This window comes from Aulonocara sp. 'chitande type north' Nkhata Bay, linkage group LG1 (assembly GCF_057382095.1).
Source record: "Aulonocara sp. 'chitande type north' Nkhata Bay isolate Kocher_YH1m ecotype deep benthic linkage group LG1, A_spYH_male_GT1.1, whole genome shotgun sequence".
Taxonomy (NCBI): domain Eukaryota; kingdom Metazoa; phylum Chordata; class Actinopteri; order Cichliformes; family Cichlidae; genus Aulonocara; species Aulonocara sp. 'chitande type north' Nkhata Bay.
The window spans coordinates 6,271,922-6,297,718 of record NC_141344.1 but is presented as its reverse complement, the minus strand read 5'-3'; the positions used below and the strand labels follow the sequence as shown (position 1 = coordinate 6,297,718).

The 25,797-nt window shown below is 37.9% G+C and overlaps 1 protein-coding gene across 1 annotated transcript in view; it reads right to left on the bottom strand.

The window, feature by feature from the left end:
* itfg1 (integrin alpha FG-GAP repeat containing 1) overlaps positions 1-25,797 on the bottom strand; it is a 159,014-nt gene that overhangs the window by 77,978 nt on the left and 55,239 nt on the right. The window contains exon 10 of the mRNA XM_086305605.1: positions 18,324-18,475. Within this exon, the coding sequence (XP_086161731.1) occupies positions 18,324-18,475 (152 nt within the window). The remainder of the gene's footprint in view (positions 1-18,323; positions 18,476-25,797) is intronic.

The window sequence follows — 25,797 nt, the reverse complement described above, 5'->3', positions numbered from 1 at the left end:
CTGTTAATTCCTAGATTCAATAAGGACAAGAATCTATATATAAAACACTTCAAAGAGCAGGGAAGAGCAGGAATTTAATTAATTCCTATAGCAGGGACGTAACGCTTCAGGCTCAGTGTCAGCTGAGATGGTGTGCTGCTGTTTCAGAATAGCTATATCTCTGTGTGGGGTGAGTGGGGTTGAAGGGTGGGGCTGCGGGAACCTCTGTAGGATTAACTGACTTTGGCTGTAATTACAGCTGGAGGTTTGTTTAAGGTCATTCTGTGTAACCCATGCGTACTGACAATGAACTAGTCCTCCCCTCCTCATTAGGCTTAATGCAAACAACACTGTATCCAGAATATGATCGGCTCTCATTAGGACCTGCAACTGCAGCACCTACTGGACAAGACCCAGTGTAAATGGTGAGCACTGATTGGCTCACCAGTAGATAATCATGCCTGTAGCCAGATAGATTTGTTGACATTCAGGGAGAGTATCTCTGTTTGTGCATGTGTGTGTTTGAGTGTGTGTAAAAAGAAAGTAACGCTATCAAAGTTTCAGGCTGAACTTTAGAAGGTATATGATTGTTATTCGCCAATATGTGTGTGTCCTTTCTGAGATTTTCGTACTTCAAAAGAACCTCTTTTCCAGCACTGCAGGGGTGGTTATGGTAGGGATGAACTCAAGGTCATAGTGTGGATCAGACTCAGACTTACACACAGGTACATGTGCTCTCAATATATACACACATACACACACAAACTCACACAACTTTGTTCTCGGCATCGGTTTTATGTTTACAGCAGCAGGTAGAGGTGCAAACCTGATATCTATTCATATTATACACATGCACTCGTGCAGATGACTACTCTGAACCCACAATTTCGCATGCTGGTGTTAATTTTGATTTGAGCATCACAAATTTCTTTTTGTGTAATATAGTATTATGATTCAATATGTATTCCTTGTTTTTTGTGTTTTTTTGTTAGTAAACATCTACTTCATGTCCTCTATGATGTCTTCCCTGTCCACATTTCTTTTAAAACAATGTTAAGACATGCAACTCTTAAGTGTTTAGCATACCAAGTCAGATACATGGCGACACTGTGTTTTATATGGCAGTCAACTCCATGGCAGTGTAATACAGTATTTCATTTAATCAATGTAATATAAATGTTTTGGTGCATTCCATTTGAAATTGGAAGACCTTTTCAACTCTAACGCCTTGTTAAGTTGGACTTCGAACTTGAATGGTTGAGCACCCTCACCAACTCCAACTTCACCTTCAAAGATAGTGGCAGTGCATGTAAACTTTAGTGACTGGTTGTGACAGGCTAAATAACCCATACAGGGACCAAGTTCTATCCATTTGCAAAAGAACAAGCACAGTGTTGTACTGTAGCTATACTCTGTGACTGGTGTTGTTTAAAGTACTGCCACAATTGTTCTATGCTGGATTTATTCAGCTAAAAAAAGTAAAAAGGATTTGCAGATTTGTGGGGGAGTCTTGTGTATCTGTAATCTGTATCTCACATATTCTCAAAGTGAAGGGAGCTGAATTTGTCTCCACCACTAAAAGGATTCTTCTGTTAGAGCCCAGCTCAAGAGATCACAGTGAAAATGGTGTGCGCTGTCCATGGTCCTGAAGTTACACCAGTTTGATTTTATATTTTAATTTGAATGCAATAAACTTTATTAAAGAAAGATTGTTTTCATTAAATGCATTGATCATAACAAAAAATAGCACCTTCAAACCATCAGTACTATTCAAAAAATTAAAATGAAAAATGTGAAAAATGTGACTTTCAATGTCTAATGTCCAAGGGGTAATTATTTTAAGGATAGGGTCCAATATCAACACTTTCTTCCTTCTTTATTTCTATCTTTCAGACATTTAGCATTGATTTTGCTTTTTCAACCTCACTACACAGGCTGTTAAATTCTTGCCACATTAGTTGAAAAGAACACAACAACAAAATATTGAAGAGTAGTAACAGGTTTTTCTGTGATGTTCCTGTGAGGTTAAAATATATAGTTTTACTGAAATGAGATTAGTTTTAATGGGGTTACTCAATACCAGGAGAGAAATGTCCATTCTTCTTATTTCATGGCATCAAATTCTTCTGCAGACAATTATGCACCAATGAGTGAAGTCAGTTATTATTATTATTGCTTTTTTTTTCTTTTTTTTTTTTTTAGCTTTTCTTTAACCAGGAAGTGAATACAAACCACACCCATCCTGCTAGTTAACAACTGAGTCATCATGCTGTTTAATTTGTAATAATGTCATATTGATCACAGCTTCTTCATCCTATATTGGTAATAAAACGTTTAAATAAAAACTGACAGTTAACAAAAACATGACATTAAATGCATGGCAAGACTTATTTTATAAATACCCTAATTGCATATTATAAGGTCTTTACCTTATGATATAAAACATTTCAGTCACCTGTTGCTGTGATTTGGCGCTTTAGAAATAAAACTGAACTCAAAAAATTTCAATTGAATTGAATATTGAGCCTGTACCGACACTAATATGTGTGTGTATCTGAGGTAGTGTGCTTGAGAGATTCCATTATTGTATGAACCCAGTGTCAGCTCTGTTTTCTTGTGTGTGTATGTGCTTGTGGGGAGTCTTACACTATTTCAGGCTCTATCCACCTTCTCTCTAATTGGCCTCCAGAGGGGTGGTGAGTTGGCAGGAGGCTGACCAACTGATCACACCAATGACCCTTCTCTCCCTCAACCTCAAAAGCTCAGAGGCACCACTGTTACCTATCCACCTTTGTCCCTTTCCTCTGTCCATCCACTCATTCTTCCATCTACTCAATTCCCTAAAGCTGAATGACTAAGCTAACCTGGCCAACTTCTTCATCTCTCTCTTTTTTTCCTTTTCTGTTCATTTCATTTAATCTTATCGGCCCTTCTGCTTCTCCCTCCACCTCAGTCCAACCAATCATACGCTTTTGTTCCACATTTCTGCCTTTCATAACTCCAAGGACTAACACATGGCTACAAGACATTTTAACAGTGTGTGTGGGTGCATTTCAAATTTCTCTTTTTGTTTTGATAATAACGACATTACAGTGCCAAGGAAAGACTCCCTTCTTCTTTCTTTGGTGAAATGACCTACTGTCCCTTTATTTATAGGGTATAATTTACCTAACTATTTATTTCATTATAACTTTAAAAAACAAAACACAAAAAACCAAAAGATTAAAAAAAACCTTTAAAATAATAAGGATAGACAATTTAATTTCCATATTTTAGGTCAGTATTAGTCTTATCTCATATTTATATGATTATAAATCCACTCTCAAATGTGTTTTTACAACAGGGTAATTGTACCGTACAATTTTGTTGTATGCAGACAATCTCACCTAGTACATTGCAGACTGTAACCACGTAGCTATATGTAGTCTCTCTTTCATAGTCTATCAACCCTAAAACATTTTGTGTTGTTTTGTGTGAAGAAACCTTACCATTTAATCAGCTTTCACACCATCTAAATCACTCGCTAATCAAATTGATCCAATCATAAAAAATTCGTTGTTTATGCTACTTTTCACCCATATTAGAATACATGATTTCAGCAGCTGGTCTATCTTCTAACCCATCATACATTCATCCTCCAAATTCACACCTTGCCTAACATGTTTTTGTGCCTAATCCAGAGCATGTTGTCTTTTTGAGTAGACCTGCTGCAGATTAGAATGTCTACTAGCCAAAAATATAGATATTTTTTATTGATGAAGAGTGAAGATAAATCAGTATACTGTTGAACTGTAAAACCTTCATAAAATCTAGACTTAGATTAGGATGGTTCTTTTAATCCTAAATATTATGTAACTACTTATGATCTGGTTTACCTATTTGCAATTAATTTTATTATTATTTTTTAAATCCTGTGTTTATGATTATGCATTCTGCTTTTGTGTGTCTGATTTCTATATAGTAAAAATATATAACAAATAAAGAACTCTTTCACAGACAAGTTTTAATGAGGGCAAATAGTACTGGTACTAGTAGAGTTCTCTGTAGCCTTTGAAAACAATTATATAATACTATTAACCCACTCTGAAGGAAGGAAATAACCCTGTTGATGCAATCACTGTGGGAATCTCCAGTTGCAATGATTCAGATGTAGCAGTCCTCCAACTTATTGACCAGCTGACAATAAGAGAGACTGAAAGACTGACAGCAACAGGAAAAAACCCCGAAAGACACGGACGAAAGGTGAACGAAGGGAACGAGTGGGCAGGTCCACGTAGACGAAGTGACAGTGAGACAGCGATATGTTGTCATGGCCCCGAGGGGCTGTGATTTCTCATTCTGCTAGCCACTGTGGTGATGAACACAGGCAGTAACTCACAACGACACAATCAAAGTCAAAGTACATCCTTTGGTAGTGTCACTCCTCTACACGGTCTGCCTGCTGTCACTCACTCTTTCATCCTCACTGTCTGTGTCTGGCTGCATCTTTGTCCTCACACACTTTACAAAGTCAGCTTTCTTCTGAGTCTTGCCTTACTTGACTTTTTCTTCACAAGCTTATCAAATAACAACCACCAAATTGTTTTGTTCACCAATATGTCAAACAAGGTTTTCATTACAAAAGAAAATCACAATCTGTGAAGCAAAATTCACGTATCCATTTCAGGGTTGCAGACGGGCTGGAGCTTACCCTAGCTGTGATAGATTGAGGGGGAAATTACACCCTGTCAGGTCAGAGAAGTTTGATAGCTAAAGTTAATTTTTGTAGGGATGGGTATCAAATGGGTGCCATAGTGTCACCATGGTCTAATTGACTTAAAAATAACAAAACTGAAATACTTTACCCAAATTACTGATGAACTTATGATACAAAAATAGCAAATAAATATTATATGCAACCAATCACTGGACTTGTTCAATAATTTTGTTTATTTAAAAAAATTGTAAAACTAGTGGCTTGTAAATCAGCTTTAGCTGTGACATCTATGACAGAGGGTAGAAATTATACTGGATAAAAATCTACGCGTTAACATCTTGATGCTTGCACTATAATAATAAAGTAATTTGGATTTACTGAGTTACTAGACTTCTGGTTTATTGTGCTTTTCACAAATCAGTTCAACTAAACTGATCACCTACATTTTTATGCCTATGACTGTGTGCTAAGTACAGCCAAATAGAAATCGGATTACACGTGATCTTTACAGACAAATACTAAATGAAGAATAGACAAAAAAGTTTAAAAAAAAAAAAAAGTGAAAAAGTATACAGCAATGGAGTTTACTCAAGACTGTCCAATTAAAAACTGGATTTTGAGGACAGTAAATGTGAAACATTATAACCTGGGAATAGCCTCATTTCTACTGTGTTGTTTTAACCGACAGAAAACAGCAATAACACCATTGTGCTGTGACAATATGTGGTAAGAAATACTAGAATGTGGTACAATGACAACTTTTGACACTAATCATCAAAATGACAAACACCCTCAGTCATTACATTACTTAGCAATTTCCAAGAAAGCTGCATAATTTACTTCATTTAGGGTGTCATTTGAGTTCAAACCAGCCTCCTGCAAACAAAGCAAAACTTAGCAAAGAAAATACTGTGCAGGACTAACAAGCCAAAAGTCTCATGCTACTACAGTTTCCACTCTGGTATTAACAACAAAAACCGAGAGACAAATGCAGCTACCCTGCTTCCAACATACAGAGTAAGATGGATTTTAAATGGCATTGCCTAGCAACAGCCTGCTAAGCTCTTGGCAGCTGCTTAGTCGTGGTGCATACTGATAGATAGAAACAGAGAGCCTAACACACACACACACACACACACACACACACACACACACACACACACACACACACACACACACACACACACACACACACACACACACACACACACACACATATATATACAGACAGCAACAGTAAAACTTAATGTGATGGAACTCATCAAGGCATCAACAAGGTGAAGAGCAGTGAGCTTTGTATAAGCAAAAGGATTAATTGCTGCTCTGCTTTATGTGAGTGGGCAAATGAATGCGATGCTATACTGACTTGAACTTTAAGTTTAACATATTTAATTAAAATTCAGCACGGACACTAAAAATACATTATTTACATTTAATTGCAAAAAAAATATTAAGAATCAAATTTTTATTTGGCCATGCTTAGTGATGCAATAAAGTACTCATAAAACTGTGCAAACATTGGTTTAAGTGTTGAGTGTGACTCTGACCAGTTTGCAGGTACATGATGCCCCATAACTACAAGTAGAAAGTTTTTTCACATCAAGAAGAGAAAAACAAGCTGACAGCAAGCCAAGATAAACAAATGTCTGGGAGCTCGGCTCATTATAATTAAAGTAACTGAAATGATGACTTTGCAAAGGGAGAATCTTTCAACCAGCATTGTAAGTTTTTGTTTGAAAAAGTCATTCTGTCATTTTCAAAAACAATCATTTATCTCTGACTGTTGGATATACATTAGCTTGGCAATAGGAAATGCCAGACTCTGCATTAATCTACAGTTATCTAGACATAGGAAGCATATGCTAAAAAACAAAATATGCAGGCTGAACCATTATTAATTGAATGAGAAAAGGCTTTGCTAGGGAAAAAAATAGCTAAAGGACAGTGAAGCATTTGACACTACGGAAAGAGTAAGCACAGAAACGAGACAGAAGCAATTCCAAAAACTTTACAGAGAGACAGGTATGTGTTAGACAGATGTGTGGTTAAAGCTTTTCTACAGAAGCACAAAGAAATAAACAAGATTGAGAGGCCTTAAAAAGAAAGGATGAAAGACTGACACAGCCATCAACAACTTGCACAAGAGTAGTCAGAAGTGGTTTTAATGAAAGACTTGCACCCAAAGAGCCTTTTCTCTTTCTCCCTTTCTCTGTGCAAAAAAACTCATGACATAGAAATGCACAGAAAAAAGAAGTGGGGTGTGAAAAATGGCAGCAGGTGCTTTGAACTGACAAGTCAAAATCTGAAACATCTGCCCTCACAGAAGACGGTTTATATGCTAAGGTGCCTACAAGACAGAGTGTCTGCAGGCAATGCTGAAGGATCAGACTCGTTTCTGGCAAGTTTGGGACTTTAATTCTGAAAAACTTTTATTGAGGATTTTGTCAGAATGAAGAGACTCACAAATGTTCAGAAGAACATTTGGAAGTCATTTTCCACCAGGATGAGGACCCCAAGCATAACGGTAATAGAAGCCATCTTCAACAAAAAGTGCTGTGGCCACAAGATATTGTGATAACATGAATCCAGGGAATAAATGTTAGGAATAAACTCTGTGTCAAGGACCCTGAAAAGTTTTACAAGCTGTGCAAGTGCACCTGGTATTGGTGGTGTTTTAAAAGCAATGAGTGATTTATCTTTGATTTATCTTTTTTCTGTTGAAGTTAACTGATAAAGAGAAACTAAACTAAAAGACTGCACAAAAGACAAATTATCCCACTTAGCAACTACCACTGTACTTAATATCTTGGCATGTAATTGAAGATAATTTAATCGGTGTAATCTATAAATGGCTAGCAGATTTTATTTGGAAACTGTCAGTTTAAAGTCCTTCACTCTGCCCTGAATGTGAAGGATTCAGGCTGTGAAGCACCTCTTGCTGACAGCCTGTGAAGCTAAAGTTAGTTCAAGTAGCTTGAGTATAGAGTTGTCAACACTTTTACACTGGCTTTGTATATTTTGCAAGAATCTAGTATTAATATCAGAAGAGGACATTTCCTTCTAATATAAAGAAAGACTTGCAATTCATTACAATTAGCTAGAAATTGACAGAGATGGTAAATTTTATAATGAAAAAAAGAAAACAGCCAATTTATCTGATTCTTGTCATGTAGAAACAAGATAATTATATTTCATAATTGTTGCTGAATCAAGAATGTACTTATAATTTGTTTATTTGTTTTTTCTTCTCTCATAAAACACGTGTTTATTGCAGAGTGAGACAGAATTGATAACACAATAAGGTATTTTGTGACTGTAGTTAGGAACAACCTCAAGCAGAGGTTAACTACATTATTCTATTACACTCATTGACCTATAGCCTGAAGAAGTTTACACACATGTGTGTCTGAGTGTGTGTCTTGCAGATTTGCTACACATCCTCAAGGCTTATCCTTTCCCATTGTTGATTTCCTCAGCTTTGCAAAGATTATTATGACATCTGAACGTGCATCTTCATAGACAATATCAGTTTTAAATAAAACTATCTGCAATCAGCAGTAACAAGTAGTAAGGTGGTGTGTAGGACACTGTGAAGTGCTCTCATATAGTGTTTGAGGTACAACAGAAATCACTTAAGTTTAGCTGCCTCTGTCTGTGACCTCATTTCATATTCCAGAAATAGCTCCCTCTCACCTCACACTGCTACATCGCATGGGTACATGGGACATGTACACACAGACACAGACAGACACTCACACACACACAGCTATGTAATGCAGCCCAGTGGAAGGTGCAGTGTGACATGCAACAGGGGGGGCTCTTATAAAACCGAGGAGGAACATTTTAACATCAAACACTCGAGGCCAGCAGGACGCAGCGTCTCGTTGAGGGTCGCAAATCGAGGGTCGAATGGAGATCATATGTGCGTCTTCCTGTGAATGCGAAGCCTACCTGAGTACAGAGAGGCAGTGGGGTACTGGTTGATCTGCTTCACTATTGTTGTGTCTATGAAAGTAGCGTGGTCTAACGAAAAGCGGCACTATCTGATTCAAGGAATCAGCATTTTAGCTCCAGTTGTCACAGTAAAAGGTTGTAAAAATGTGCAGGATGTCTGCTCTTCACTGGCATCATTGCATTACTTGCTAAATTTAAGTATGGGGAATGGAAGTTATACAGATTTTGTGTTGATATGGTAAGGGATCTTTCTGCTTTGTTTGTCTAATGTTAAGTTTCAGTAGCTTCATGCCATGCTTCATCAATAATGTCCTAAAAGCTTTTGTACACAACCGAAAATGAATCTATATTTTTCCTGAGCAAAGTGGAGAGCAAGATGCTTCAAGGTAAAATTAGTTAACTGAGGCAAATGGCTTAATAAAACAAATTAAACGCTGGAAACTGCTGTCCAGTTTGGGGTTTAAGCAGCTGCCTGGATGATTAGAGGCAAGAAAAAAAAACACCTACACAAGCAGTTCTTTTTCCCGCAGTAAATTATGACCAACTGGATAGAAACATATAATTTGTGTGAAAGTGAAAATATTTTTCAAGTTATACCCTACTATCAAATGGTGAAAAGGCAATTAGGAAAGAAAGCAACAAAGAAATATTATTCCCAACTTTCTATTTGAATTCTATAGTTTAGAGCAGAAAGGATTTTCACAAGCTGCCACTGATATATTCTGATGACTGCTTTCCCTAAGCAACATCTGTACAGGCTGACAACTGACTGCAATCACTGAGGTGGAGTTATTACTCATGTAGGAAGCTCTCATTCCTGCCTTCCTTTCTTTATACAGCATCTTCCACAGACTTTACAATCTTTCTCATCGAGTTGGCAAAACAAATACACATTTTTTTCCTACATCTCTGTCTCTCCATGGCACACAAACACTGCACATACACATTCGTACTCATGCTCAATCCCTGAGAGGGCCCTAAAGCCTTAATAAGGAAGATTTAATTAGTTTTCAAAGTATATGGGTGAGCAAAGAAGGGGCTATTATCTTTATGCTTAATAGCAGCAGTTGTGTGTTCCCATGGAGAGAGCATCTCTGGTGGCATTCAGTAAAACACTATGGCTTTGATGTACAAAATGAGGAAAAGAGAAAAAAGCCCAAAGGAACGTGTAAAGGCTGATTGCTCTCCTGTGTCTGTGTATGAGAGAGCAGGCATATGGTCATTAATTTGCTTTGACTCATCAAATGCATAAAATACCTGCATAAAAATAGGAATTTATCACAGCAATCAGCACATTACTGACTTTGTATACAATCTATACTCAGTGTATAAATTCTTACACTAACTTGCCATTTAAGAACGTCCCACGATTTCATCTGGAAAAAGGTACCAGGAAACATGAGTGTACTGTAAAGAGAAGCTGGTTTTTGAAAGATGGCATCCTATTCTGTGTTTTAGAGATGCCCAAAAAACCAAATAACTGTGGACCCATCTGTGGGTAGCACAAAGAAGACAATGTAGTTTGTTATCCTTTAGTCATTCCTTCATAAGACAAGAGAAAAAAGAAATGATGTTTTTTCTTTGTCAGGATGATGTGGGAAATCCAAGAGGCATACAATATGCACACAACCCCATCACAAGATGTTGTTAGACTCATTGTGTTGCTTGTTAGTCTATATTTTTCTCGCTCTCACGAATACATGGAAAATCGTTTTCAGGACAGTAAATATTCCATTTACTGGTAGAAAATTACCTACAATTAAACAGCAAAAGTTCCCTTTCACAGTAGTGGTTCTTAACTTTTTAACATTCAACTTGCTGACAGCGCTATGGCATCATCCTGCCCTCTGTCCTCTACCCTCTGCAGCTGATGGGGAGAAACAGTACAACAACTGGAAGAAAAGTGGAGAACAGCTCGGTCTCAACCCCAAAACTATAATTTCCCAGCTAATTATACCAAACGATTATATACAATTAAAGCTTTGTTAAGTTTGTTTAGAATGAGCCCATAACAATGACAATATTAATAGATGCAAAAAAGTGAACTGTGTCATCTGAGTGGACCAAGTTAAGTTGAGTTGGTAGCAAATCTGCGTGCGACATGAAGTATGGTTATGAGAGCCATCACCATTTAACTGCCTGTATTGGTTCACTAATGTTACTCGTTTTGTGGAGATGTATGTGCAACAGCAGCTCAGAACACCGCAGCGGGCTGGAGAGAAAACCAAGAACCATTTTTTAAAGATCATGTGTTGTAGAAGTTACCTTTTTCCCATGGTGGGAACTTCATGCAGTGCAAATTCAGAAATTGTTCTTCCGTAAGAGCACCGACTTCACTTCGGTGAAGTTGTATGTCTATAGTACGGTACAGACCAGCTCTTTACCCTCTTGAGGATACTTCATGTGGCATGGGAGTGTGCCCAACTAGTTTACGTGTGTTTTGTGGACTTGGAGACTGCGTCCCTCAGAGTGATGGGTGCTCACGGAGTATAGGGTGTCTGGCCCGTTGCTACATGCCATTCTATCCTTATACAACCGTTGCAAGAACTAGGTCTGTATAGCCGGCAATAAGTCTGATTCATTCTCAGTGGATGCTGGACTCAGCCGGGGCTGTCCTTTGTCACCAATTCTGGTCATAATTGTCATAGACAGAATTTCTTGGCATAGCCAAGTGACGGAAGGCTTCCACTTGGACAGTGTGTGAATCTCGTCTCTGTTTTACGCAAATGATGTGGCTCTGATGCCTTTATCAGTTGAGGTGTTTCGGGTATCTGACCAAGATGCCTCCTGTGCGAGGTCTACCAGGCATGTCCCACCAGGAGGATGCCTTGGTGTTTTACCAGACAAGCTGGAGGAGGTGGCCAGCAGGAGGGAGTTCTGGGCTTCTCTGCTTAGGCTGCTGCCCCCAAGACCAGGCTCCAGATAAACAGAAGAAAATGGATGGAATTAATTTTGGAAAAATTTGGATTTTTTTTTAAAGAATTGTGGCTTGATGCTAGGACCAGTGCTTCACAGCACGAGGGACCTGAGTTTCAACCCAGACAGGGCTCTTGTGTGTGAAATTTCACCTGGGAGCTGCTGACATTGAAGGACATTCTAGGTTATGCTTTTAGCCCCCCATGGCACACACTCAACAGAGACTGCATGAAAACTTAGTGCACTATTAAACGTAACGGCTTTGGCCTGAAGTTTCTCTCATTTAGGTTGTATTCTGGTTCCAGCTCTCCTGAGACCCTGAACTAGATAAGCTGTTAGGATAATAAATGGGTGGAGGATTGCGCATTAACACTCTCATGTGAACCTCCTGATACCTTCACATTTAGAACAGTAGGACTAGACTGATTTATTTGCAAAGTATAGGGAGAAATCTACAACAAATTCAATTTTCGCAATTAAAAGTGGTCTTATCGACTTCATAGAATTCACTTTTGGACAAACCAAAAACTAATTTATTAATGGGGCCACCTTTTCCAAAAGCAGTCACAGTGTTTCTGTGTGCAAAAGATAGCATTTAGCTCAAAAAGCCTTCTGCTGGTTTTAGACGTCTGATGAGTCGTTTTTTTGTTGTTGTTTTTTTTTATACTCCGGCAGCTGGTCAGAGCTAAAAGATCAGAAGGAGACAGTTAGTGCTGCTAACTGCTGCCCACGCCACACTCTGCTCTCTAATAGAAACACCAAACAAAAACACTCCACATAGTTCATTATCAGAGAAGAGTTTAGCCCTTTTTCAAAAGCACACTATAGTGGGAGATCTGACTGGTATTAACATGTCTACACATTAATGTCCTCTAAATGTTGACACAGGCAAACAAAAGCTAAATTCAGAGAGATCAGCAGATGTTTGGAGATTCTGTTTATCTAAAAAACATTTCTGACTCCAATTTGGGGGAAAAACAATTAATGTTATTCTAAACAGAAGGCTGATTAGACATTTAAAATAATGACCATATTTTCTTGGGAGTAAATAACAGTTGGCAAAACAAAAGCAAAAAAAATAAAATAAAAATCTCTCTACTGAGTCAAAAATGGTATATACCTTTATTATTGGCAAACCATGCCCTGAATCTCAAAAAGTATGTGGGTAAGGAAAAACTATGCCCGACTAAATGAAACCACCAACCACCAGCAGTTTATATATTGCTAAGTAAAGAAACTGTGAAAGGGATTCATAATATTTTTGTTTCTAGCTCAGTGGCAGTAAAAAGACAACCCAGAATCAAGAAAACACAATAAGGTACCCTCCAAAAATTATATATATTACTAATTATTAATATGCTATCTGGTTGATTTATAGTCAATAGGAAGCAATACATACTAATTTCTAGGTCCTCGGAATAAATCAATTTCTGCATTGGGACCCATCTCTGAAGTCTCCGAGGAAGGGTGGGAGCTTGTCACTGCTGTGGCGTGTTAGTGCTCGCTGACTCATACACCTTGAAAATGGTTGTTCTGAACATTTTATATGAGTGACAGGGGTGGAAAGGCTGGAATATTGCTTAGAAGCATGCTGATACAGCCCAAGGCACAACACAGAGAAATATTCAGGCTGGAGAGATAAAATAGAGAAAATAGTCATACTGCAAATATCGTATTCGCTTTGTAGCATTTATTTTTTATCTGAGAAGGTAAACAGTGGACAGCACTTGGACTTAATGGGTATTAAATTATTATCTCTGTGTATATGAGAGTGCAATGATGATGTAGGCCCATTTTAATCCATTGGTCTGATTTCACTTGCAGTTATCCGCTGAAGTTAAAGGTTATGGTGACGGAGGTTTGGGAAAGCCTCAGAATTGCAGGAGCAAAGATCTGACTGAAAGTGAGGTTTCATCTAGAAGGTCATCTGGCTGTTTTCAATTACTTGAGACGCACATGCTGATGTGCACGCTGGAGACACACTTGTAATTATCTCCAAGTTGCTTCAGGCAGATTACACTTTAAAGCTGACCTTTGCACATTTTATTCAGTCTATGAATGTGATACAGTTGAGGGTGGGTGATTACAGCTACGGATAATCCCAGTCTGTGAGGGCTGTGGCTGACACAAACAGTCTTACACTCTGCATACAAAAGCAGTTTAAGAGTGGTTCATATTTTGTGTTATACCTAGAAAGTAAAGCCATTTACTGGTTTATCTAACTGCACTCTGTAGCAGCTTGTGGCAAATTCTCTTTAAGTAGGCATCTTCTGAAGCTTTGACACTTTCAAAGTCACACTAATGATGGTAGTACAATATACTAAGTTTGTTCTTAGTATATTGTACTACTGTACTATGTGTCCAATTTACTTGCATAACAACTTATCACAACTTTGGGTGATCAGGACCTACATTGGTTTTTAGAGAAACAGTAGATCTTTCAAAATAATTCAAAATAAAACAAAACAATACCTTTATTACTATCTTAATAAAATTAGATGTAATTAGATTAACTGCTGCATAAAGTGAATGTTCCCAACCCACATGCAGGGTTTATATCTGTAAACATGTAAAAGGTTCATAAATCATTATGCTTTTGTCAACGTGACATCTCTAACACTACTTAGTCTATGAATGGTGAACCTCAAATGACTAAAGTGCAATTAATAACTGCTTTTTTTATTTTATTATTTTTTATTCGAAGCCGTAACAGAAAATGGGCCATGTAAGTTTGTGAATAAATCATACAGCTCTACAAGCTGCTTCATGCCTGGAAACAAGAAGAAGAATCTGCTACATGTAAACTGCACAGTAACATACTCTGTCATCTATGCCAGAAAAGGAGATATTTTATCATGAGGATTCCGGTAGAAAGTTTCTTGCATGTGTAAAAGGCAACACAGGGAAAAGGTCATGTCTTTTACTTTCACACTACGTTTCTTTCACTGAGACCGCATTGCTCTCTCTCTCGGTCTTGCTTCCCATCTCAGTCGGCATCCCAAACTTTCTGGCAATCACTGAAATGCCTATAAAATTTCTTTTCAGCAGGAAGCAACAGCCTTGTACTCTTTGTTGTGATGTTCATCTGTGTGAGCATGTAACAGTGTGCACGAGACAGAGCAAGAGTGACAGAGAGAAAGAGTCTGGAGGGACCATCTGTCCTGTGACCTGGACATAACGTAGACCAGGAGGAGTGCAGCTCTGGGAACTGCCGATAGACATTAAACTGCACAAAGATAAAAACCTAAACACGTGGCACAGATATGAAGACACAAACACACACAGTGACAGTGTCTTGGAATTCATAATGCATCCATCTCTTTCGCTTATCCAGTTCAGGATGGTGGTGGTGGGTGGCTGTAGATGAGAGGTGGGGTACACCAAGCTGCCATTCTATTGCTGGGCTAACACAGAAAAACAGACAACCATTCACACTCACATTCACACCTATGGCTGATTTAGAATACCAGTTAACCTAACATGCATGCATTTGGACTCTGGTAGAAGCTGGCTAACCTATGAACATGCAAACTATACACAGAAAGGCTCCAGCTGGCTGGGGAATAGAACTCATAATGACTGCTTCGCAAAGAAATCTGTAATTATTATTAGTAATAGTATTGAGAAAAAGTATTACTAGAGGATAATTCTAGTTTTATGCTGATATAAAGTTTCTTACCCTGAAATGGTAGGTGATGCAACTGATGCCTTTGACAGCAGTGACAACAGCTTTTTAAAGTGAAAAGGCTGGATAGTAGGTTACCTACATTGCTTACAACCTAAAATTTAAATTAAGCATACAAAAAATTAATTTAAAAGTGACTCCTCCTTGAGATTTATTGGGTTTGCCAACTTTCTGCTGAGCAAAATCTATTCTTAATATCTTCAGCTATTACACATAGAGAAACATAAATTCTAATTCATAGAACTGTAGTGTCATGAATGACTTGAAATGTCTAAGAGCTTAGCAGTCTGAATGACATCAAGAGCAAACAAACTCTGAAATCATCTTAGGGTCAATCCTACAGCCATCACAAACAGTAGAACTACATGGTACTTAAGTATATTGTCACACTGGCTTTCAAGATCATTCATTTCCCAAAATTCCCTATTAGCAGGTCTGAGGTCTTAAAATAGGAGGAAAAAAGAACAGCGGAATCAATAATTAAGCATTAATAAGATAAGAAACATATCATTCTAAAGCAGTATAAACAACTTGGTTTTTTTTAAGCTTGAGTAGTAAGAGAAAATGGCCTCATTCATACTAAATGACCTTCCAACTCTCAATTTATTCCTTCTGCTGCCTCCATCTGCTCATTGTTCCATTCATTTCACTCATCTCACACCCTCTCTTCTTCTGTTCTCCTATTTTGAACACTTAAATCAACATTCATTTTCCTGCGAGGAGGAGTGACGCGGACTGGCAGGACTTTCATCTGAAAAGCTGCTATAAATACCCAGTTGAACGAGAAGAGATGGAGAGATGAGAGAGAAAAGAGAGAGGCGGAGGGGGAGTGGGACTTGAAATAGACTAGTTGTGGGCATTACAAATATTTGGTTAGATGAGAGCATCTGAGTGGAAAGAATTTACAGAGACAGCAACGCCCGATGCAGGTTGGACTTCAGAGCGCTGCTGAATCCAAAGCAGACGAGGAGGTTGGTGGTATTTCATAAAGTATGTGAACAAAAACAGCTACATCTGATCTGTCAAGGCTATCCTCTGAAACCTCGTACCTTTTACTCAAAAGAAGCAATTCAGACCAGAGTTGTGGGAGAATGGTTGTGTATAGGCCTATAGTCTAAGCATGATATAGAATTTACTAATCAAGCCACTGGCACTGTTATGCTAATCTTCTAAGGTTTGTGGTAGCTGAAAGAGATCTAAAAAAATCTAAAAAGGCATCTAAAAAATTCTCTAACCTTTTTTTTCTCTCTTTATCCTGCTCTGTTTTCATTAGTTTATAACGTCATTTGAAAAGTTAGCTGGAGCAGACTATACTATATTGGTAAAGTGTACTGCAATAATGTCCCTGACCCAGTAGAGGATTACAAAGTTCAGGCTTCAGATGAGAGCGAAATGGAAAAAGGACGAGAGGACGGGAGACACCATTGCTTTTTGTGATTAGAGCTTTTGAGAAATAAGCCATTTGTAGATGAGGGTGAATGCAAAGAGTTAAGCCCAGCAGAACTTACTGATAATTATACAGAAAAATAGAGTTCAAATGTGTCTTTTGAAGCTCTTACCCAACGTCTTACTACTTCTGACAAACACAGCAATCAGTATGCATAGATAATCGCAGCCTTGACCTCTTCAGCTATCTTATCATCATCTCTGAGGCAAGATAATCCACAACAAACATGTCCTTCAATAAACACATACTCCTTACTCCCAGTGGTTGTGGTGCTTGCATTTTAACGCATGCAGCAATGATTTTTAAAGACTAGGCTTATCAGTCACAACGTCCATAGGCTGAAGAACAAACTCACCTTAGTCGCCTTCCTTCCAGCCTGTGCTCAGTAACACTTCTTCATTAAATTATGATGTCATACATTCTTTCAATATTAAATAGATTTGGTTAATGCTACAGTCACACCAGGGGGGGGGGAATGCAGAATAACATAGGTGCCTGCATTTTATATATGAATATAACCAGAATACATCCAACTGCACGGCCCCGAGATTGAGCGTGCAACACTGTCAACCTCTGGATGACCAGTTTGCCATTGCACCACCTGAAATTGGTCACCATATGTGAATGCATTGAACATGTTAGAAGTGACCGTGCTTGAGGAAGAGAGCTGTTCTGGAAGTCTACTGTGAACAGGATTGCAGGTCTATTTCTGAATACCTTGTACACTGCAAATATATAGTTTTCTGCCTTTGAGCACTATGAAAATGTGTTGCCCAAATTAACTGCCTTTGTGAAAATGTAAATTAATAAGGAATAAATGCTGCTATATTATCCCTCCTGTCCCTTGTGGGTGACTGTTGCTTTTGTAAAAAAAAAAATTTTTTAAATGTCATAATGGATAGTGCTATACTGTCAGGCATATACCCCCACCCCCACCATGAGAATGCGTCATTTGCAAGTACACTAATTTCACAGTAAATTAATGAGTAAATTCATCCACCGTGTGGCATCTTTAAGAAAAGAAAGAAAAATACATTTATAGTTTTGAAAGCTAAACAAATTTGCATAAGCCATTTAATTATGCATCTTGAGTTATTAGTTTCCAATCAATTCAAATTTATGGTGCTGCTGGAATACTATAGTTAGTATAATCTCATCAAATGTAGGATGCTACACAACAAATTCAAATGTGGTTAATAAATGAAGCAAACTCAGAGGTTTCCATGAAATCTGAGAGTCTCATGATATTAATGTCAAGAAACTAGAGTAATCACTATGCAAACAAGGTTTGTACGTAGCTGCACTACATGCTGTAGGCTCCTCCTGGACCTGTGCATACTGACAGTTTATTCCTCTGCACTGATGGCTCATGAAGTGAATGATGGGAGTCAAACATTAGCTGGATTGGAGTTCGGGGACCTACTTGACAAATTTCCAAGGACCCTCTGCCAAGTGAGGATTAGCTTCATTCTCACATGAAATTATTTTTTTCAAGACACGATCTTATACAAGGATCTTGGAGGAACTTGAAAATTATATCTACATATCTCACCCTCGCACAAGTAGGTTTATTACAGAACAAAACCTGCAAATATGCACACATATGAGGAGTTATTAAATGGAGCTCAGGTGTGCTTTGTTCCTACCTTCCACTTTTGTTTTGGAGGACTACCAGGGCATCAGGGAACCCATCCAGGTTGTAGTCCCCAAGGTGAAGGGCTGGGGGTTGACTCGAGTTATCTGGCACAAAGCCCCAGACAGTTTCTTTCCGCTTGAAATCTGAGAGAACTGGTATCCACTGCAAAAACAAGTCCCCCAACAGTTAGTCATCAATCACAGTCATACCAGTGATACGTTACTGGAACCTTTAACAATCAAGAACAACAAGAATACAAAGAGAAAGGTAAACAAATGAGCCTGGTAGAGAAAAAACGTTTGTGTATATTTATCTTTCTCAAAGAAAACCGGAGATTATAACTCTTGAACAGTGTTCAGAAATCTGATATATATTAAATAAATACAGTAATAAAATCATGAATATTTAAAGTTGAATTTACATGAAAGAAACAAATTTTACATATTCTGTTAATCATAAATGACTTGGTTAAATTACCTGTCTGGAGTGGTTGTTATATGAGTTTAACCTAATTTCTTGTGGAATCTTTTATTTGCATTTCAGGTATTATTTGTACTTTAACTGCATCACAAGTTACAGATCCCTTTGCCCACACAGTGTATACACCTACACATTCATACGGTACGTATGCCAATGTAATGGAATTTTGACAGCAGTAACAAGCTTAAAAAAAGAAAGAAAGAAAGAAAGAAAGAAAGAAAGAAAGAAAGAAAGAAACAAAGAAACAAACAAAGAAACAAAGAAACAATCTCAAGCTAATGACAAATGATTGCCTATTTTCAAATGCTTTTATCTCATCCAAATCAGCAGACTAAGAGCAATGGTTCAGGCAACTGACATTAATAGCAATTTTTCTTTTTTTTTCTTAGTGCGATTAGAGCACTCCAATAATACTCAAACCTGATGGTCCAACAGTGGCTAGCTTTAAGAGCATAACAACATTAAGTGTTTCAAAAATGAGTTTCTTTGAAACTTTCAGCAGTAAAGTAAAAAAAAAAAAACAAAAAAAAAAAACATGACTTAAGTTTAATCCTAAATCTTCTCACCATGTAATAAATCATTCTCTTTCTCCTGCAGGATCTTGAATAAAAACTAAGGCTGCAAAAATACTTGACAAACACTAAGTATTAGAGATGTGAAAAGGAACTTATACATCTCTAACTGGTAGCACTGGAATTTTTGCAACTCTGTAATGTTCAGTGTATTTTCCCAAACGATTTTTAGAATGAACAATGTGACTGAATAAAACAAAATATACAGAAATCAGCCTACATTTCACTTACATACTACATTGAAAACAAAACTGTCACCTATAGGGGAGTTTTAGAATCAGATGTTGTGCATGTGCTCACAGCCCGCAGTCTCGTTTCGATGCAATTTTCTTTACACGTTAAGAGAATAATGAAAGTAGGCCCCCCACCTTAGCAGCATCATTTTTGCAGTTCGAAAACTGACTTACATGACATGTTTGTCCTATTACTGTTCTCCAGTTGCCTACAATGGGAAAAAAATGCTATTGCTTTCCATGTTGCAACAGAAAGGTTTTATTGTCCAAATATTCCTAAACAATTAATTTCAGCAAAGTTGTTACCATGATGGCCGTAATGATCTCTCTGCTGTGATTAGTGCCATTACAATGAGCTGTTACACAATAGACTCCTGTGAATTACTTACAATTAAAGAGAATGAAGTGTTACACAAAGAAAAGGGGGAGACTATTATCAGCCCAAATTTTCACTTTTATAAACAGAGGTTTATGAGTAACATGTGTTATCAATCAGTGCATGTATTTGACATCAGATGGTCTACAGTTAGCATTAAACTTGGATTTGAGATACTTTGAGATGCCTCGTCCTGATCCCCGATAGGTATAATAAGGCACACCCAACAACCCACAGAGCAGCCATCAATCCATTCATCAATCCTTTTACTGTAAGTTGCTGTAGTTTTACAGATATAAAGGGAGGGGGGAAAAAACCCTTTTAAAAACTGCACTAAACAGGCAGTTTGTATTAATTACATGTGCAGTTTCTAGAGAGGCATAAGAGGGGATGCTAGAGGTTTAAACTATTCATGAATGTTAAACATACACCAGGTGCAGGGGAGAGACACCAGAGGTACATTCACCACGACTGCCACTAATGGCTCCTAATACAACCAGTATGTCTCGGAAAAGAAAACCATAGCCTATTTCCAATTAGTTTGAAATCCATCATGAAAATCGTAATCCACGTTTTCTCCAAACCAGCTGTGCACACTACATGATATAGAGGTAACACACGATTGCCTATTCGTAGGCGGGGTAGTGGGCTTAGGTCACGTTAATGATGTGACGCCTCAGTGGCTAAATGCAAAATGAGCATCAGCAATTTGCTTAGAGGGTCCCAGGTTGAAATATCATTTCTTTACTCTTCATTTTCAAAAACAAAGAAAATAAAGAATAGTCATTGGCCAAGTAAAGCCCCCCCCCCCCCCCCCCCGCTTCAAGATGCTAATAGAAATCCCAGACAGCATTTAGAAACATGACTAAAACACAGTTATTGGCTTCTCAATTCATACTAAAAAGCCAAAGTGCAGAGCTTGTCTTATTCCCTTTGCTTAATTACTTTTGGTTTGACTCAGCAAATGTAAAGACACAAACTGCCATAACTAAGTACCACAAAATATCTGCATAATTTCAACCAATTGCATTTGGTTAAAATTGGTCGCTTTGCCCCAATAAATGCTTAAATATTATTTAAATCATCATTTTGTTTTATTTGGAAGCCAATTAAAGATACTTAACCACTTTAGCTTTTATCATGCAGAATATTTTTATCGTGAAGGTAGTTGCTTTTAATATCACGTTCAAGTTCTAATTTAGTGAAACATTACAGTTGTTTTCATAAATCATGCAAATAATGTGCTTTAATTCCTTAAGCGTACAAGCAGTAACTTGAACTGACTAAATGTAGGCAGAAGATTGTTGAGGTGACAGTAATTATTACTCTTCTACATTCAGATGGAGCATTAAAAGCGAGAGCGTAAAAAAAGAAACTAAAATCTACGTTTCATCTTTTTCTGAAGATAACACCGAACTTGGAGCTTTAATGCAATGGTGCCCAAGTAAGCTATCATTAAATGACTGTTAAGTGATGTTGCGATCCAGCTTAAGAGGCTGACTGCCTGCCATATGGGCGTAAAGCTTGGCCATGATTACTGCCATCCAGAGTGGATGGAAGTGCCAGAGATTGCGGCAGTGCAGCAACTGGCAGAGAGAAGCGAACAGAGAGTAAGACCCACAGAGGCTGCTGCCAGCCTATTTGCGGCCAGTAAACACAATGCTAGACATGGATGGACATAATAGTACACTGTCCCACAAAATCATTCTCATTCGGACACATCCAGAGAGGTGGAACAATTATTCCCCTGTTAACGTAATGCCGGGGGCAAACATGTTAATTTCAGTTATTTACAGTTTTTTACTCAGGGAAGTCACCAATAAGACATCGGGTGGAAAGAAAAGAAATGGGAGAGAAACAAATGAGAAAGAAAGGAGTGAAGATGACAGGCGTGCATATACTTTAGTTTGGATGAATACATGTAGGCCTTGATCTAAAATGACAGACTGTGCTTTAGATAATGACATATTACTGAAACTGGCACTGCTTTATAAATCCAAATGATATTTATTTTCAATCCAAAATCTCTCTCTCCCTCATTTATTGAATTTTTTAAAAAGCTATAAGATGTGGTGGTTAGAATTGTGTACAAGTTTTCCAGACTGATTGGGTTACTAGATTTTCTGATTACATCTTCAATCTTTGCCCTGTAGTCTGCCAGCCGAATTAATTCACAGGTGAATTCTTTCCTCTTGAGTCCTTTGGTCCCTTCTGTGCTCAGTTCTGCTATGACATTCTCTCTCAGGACAGAGCAAGGCCTTTGCTGGCCGCCAGCCTTATCAGCACACCACTGTGCTGCTATAGGCCCTGAAGCAATCATTGTACTGTCTGTTGCTCCTTTCTGACGCTGATTAGAGGAAGTATGAGGAAAAGCATGGAGAATACAAACAGCTTCTACACAACACTGAAGAAAAATGCAGACGTGTATTGTGCACTGGGTTAAAGAGTTTAATCTAAGCATTATCGTTATGTGACAGTTGTTGATGGAACTGGCAAAGAAAATTATTAAAAAAATAAAATAAAATAAAGTCAAATAAAGTCTCATAAACAAAAGACACAAAAGTGTTACGATTAAAAACCTGCACTTACTTGCGTGTACACATACAAGAACTTGAATATGAGATAAAAAGATGCTTAATGAAACAGGGGACCAAAATGAAGCCTATCATATTAGTAATTTATTTAGCTGAGTGAAATCAAATGCAAGAAATACATTATCATTATGGTCTCTTATTACATCATTTCCTAAATAGAAAGATAATTTGTGTCTCTCAAACATTACCTAATGACACAGACACGTAATGATCACATTGTGTGAACATATGGCAGAACAAAAGCAGATGATGAAAGACTTAATTGTGGTAAACTGGCAAATGAAGTCATAAAGCAAAAGTGGAAGTCATAAGTTAACTATTTTCCAAGCAAAAACACCAATTCATGGTGTTTGGACACGGCAAAAAGAGGCCGCATTTTCACTCTGTTTTGGTTTTATTGGCCAGCAGTACTGTGTAGGGAATCATGCAAGGCTCAGTGAGGATATTAAAGGTTTCTAGTCTACTTAAATAATTTTTATTTCAGAAGCTGGATGAACAGCCAAACTGACAGAGCAGCTTTTTGAATAAATCATGAAGCAGTTACTCCTTCCTTGTGGCTGCAGAAGTTTTGACATTTAATCACTAAATATAGCAGAGTATTTTAATAATGTCAAGTGTGTGTCTTTATAGATTAATCAGTGGCTCTACAGTGTCCAGTTAAACAGAGAGATACTAAGTCTAAATAACTTGAGCTCGGTTCAAATGTCGACATATTAACATTGAGTGTGAGACTTTGTGTGTGTGTCTGCATGCAAATGTGTTAAAGCACAAATCCAAATGACCAAGTTAATGGAGATAGAGACGATGATGGGATTTGTGTGTGAGAGGTAATCTGATACCTTTAATGGTAGTGAAGGGAAGGATCCCGCATACAAATGGCTTTTTTATGAAACAGTGAGAAAACACCATGTTAAGACAGCTTATTATGGTGTTGTGCATGCACACACATGCACATTTACATGCAAAATGTGCATGTATGCAGAAAAGAATAAGAACTAGGAAGGGCACAAACACAGACCCAGACGCAAATTCGCTCTCCTGGCTTTGCTGATGACTAAAGTGAAAAAGCCGCGGCATGCTTGCAGACTCCCATTGATTCAACTTGGCGGAGAGAGCTCCCGCTTCATTAGGCCAAGAAATTAAAATGTGGGCGGCCTGCAGTGGAGGAGGGAGGTGGTGCGGGTTTATGGGGTGATGTGGGGAGGTGCAGTAATACTGACAGACAACAAGGCTGTCCAAGACAAGAAAAAAAAAGGAAACAAAAATCACAAAACAAAAACAAAAAAAAGTGTAGTAAAGCAGTGACTTTTATGCAGCTACTGATATAATGACTATAATGCTCAGCACACTAGAACTGGCATTAAAAGACGGCGTGGGACTGAACAGTACAGAAAAAAATTAAATGTAATCGTGTATTAATGGCTTTGATTATGAGTCTACATGTATGTTATAGCAGTGTTCTAGTAAATGACTCTGTTTAATTTATTAGCACAGAATGGTATTTTGAAAGAAAGCAATAATGTCTATTTTTGGACATTTTAAATAAAAGTTTGGTTTTCCTAGAAACTATAACATCAAAGAAAATACAACAGATGCTATATACAGAACATCCTGTAGTCTCAGATTAGTTACGCATTACAGCTAGAGAGGTTTTCTACTACTAAGTGTAGCGGAAATCAGAAAGGGACACTATTTCTGTAGATGACATCTACATTGCCTGCCTATACAGTAGAACACCTTACACTGATACATCCCTTTTCAGTTTTTAAGGTTTTCTACCCCTTTTTTCTTGTCCGGAAAAAGGCAGTCAGAGTCAGAGCCAGTAACAGAGTGAGACCATATGTCTTTGTGTCAGCTGAGCAGGGTGGGGACCCTGGTACCTGCTGTCAGTGTCACCTCTTTGACCACTAACTGACCGGCTGACTGGGAAGACTGGAAGGAGGCTGTCTGACTCACATTGGCATCCCTTGCAATGCCTGGGCAGCAACAGTAGGCAGCTGGCTTGGCTTTTATGGTGGCGCTTTGTATGTTTTGGGTGTGTTGAAAGATGACAGATGACAGAATCCACAAAACACCATCAGTCACAACACTAATAGCACTGACAGGTGAAGTCACATTGCTGTAACAGCGTGAGACATACACTGTCATTGTTGTAGCAACATTGTTAGTACAATGCTCTGATAGGAAACTTTAGATTCTGACTTTCATCAGGAATGTTCCTTCAACACATATCTCCCACCTAACCACCATCTGGCATGTAATACTCTTCAGATCACATCACAATCAAATTGCTCATCCATGTAGATACAGTAGAACAAACTCAATCTAGAAAGTGCAACCCTGAAACCACAGGATACACCAGAAGTCCAATGTGCATTCCTCAGTGGGTTACAACTGTTTGTTGGTATGAAGGAGACCTCTATTATGCAAGTGTATTTAGAATTAGCTGACTTGTTTCAAAGAGAAAGAAGTTTGCTGATGGATTAAAAACAATAAAGTACAAGATGAAAACAATTTAAGCTTTGTACAGGACAAATAAAGTATGACAACACTATTGCATGAGCATTACTTTGTGCAAGTGGGATGTCTTTCTATTTGTCGTCACTTTAACATTGAACATTGAACAAAACCATTACAAACATCTTTGATTAGCATACTCCCCACAACTAATCAATTTTCAAATGTTTCTTTCGCCACAGAGTCAGGGGATGTGGCCTGTGGCCTTGACAGCTGCTACTTGAGGTCAGACACTCATTAATGCTCGGTGAAGAGTTTAAATGAATGCTGTGCTCAGTGCCTATGTACCACCAAGGGTCTTTCACAACAGTGTTACAATTCTGTGTTTATTTGCAGTGACGCTATGTACAGTCTATGTGACAACTTATTATAGAAGACTATTTATAGTTTTGCAAAAAAACTCAAAAATAAACATCAGAGACAGGTATTGGTAATAATTATTTCTTCATGGAATTGTTTAAATTGTACTGCATACCCATTTATTCAATTATTATCTGTACTTTTTGGAGCATACTAAAGGAAGCCAGTATGACCCCTTAGACCTCTATAAAATCTCTCACTTTTAAAGAAAAACATAGCCCATGTTGTGTGACTTTAGATATTAAAAAACACCATAATTTAAAAAAGAATATCTTAAGTACAAGAATGTCAATAACAGTCACTGTAAAACATCTGTTATTTTTGAAACGATTGCTCGTCTAAGTTAATATTA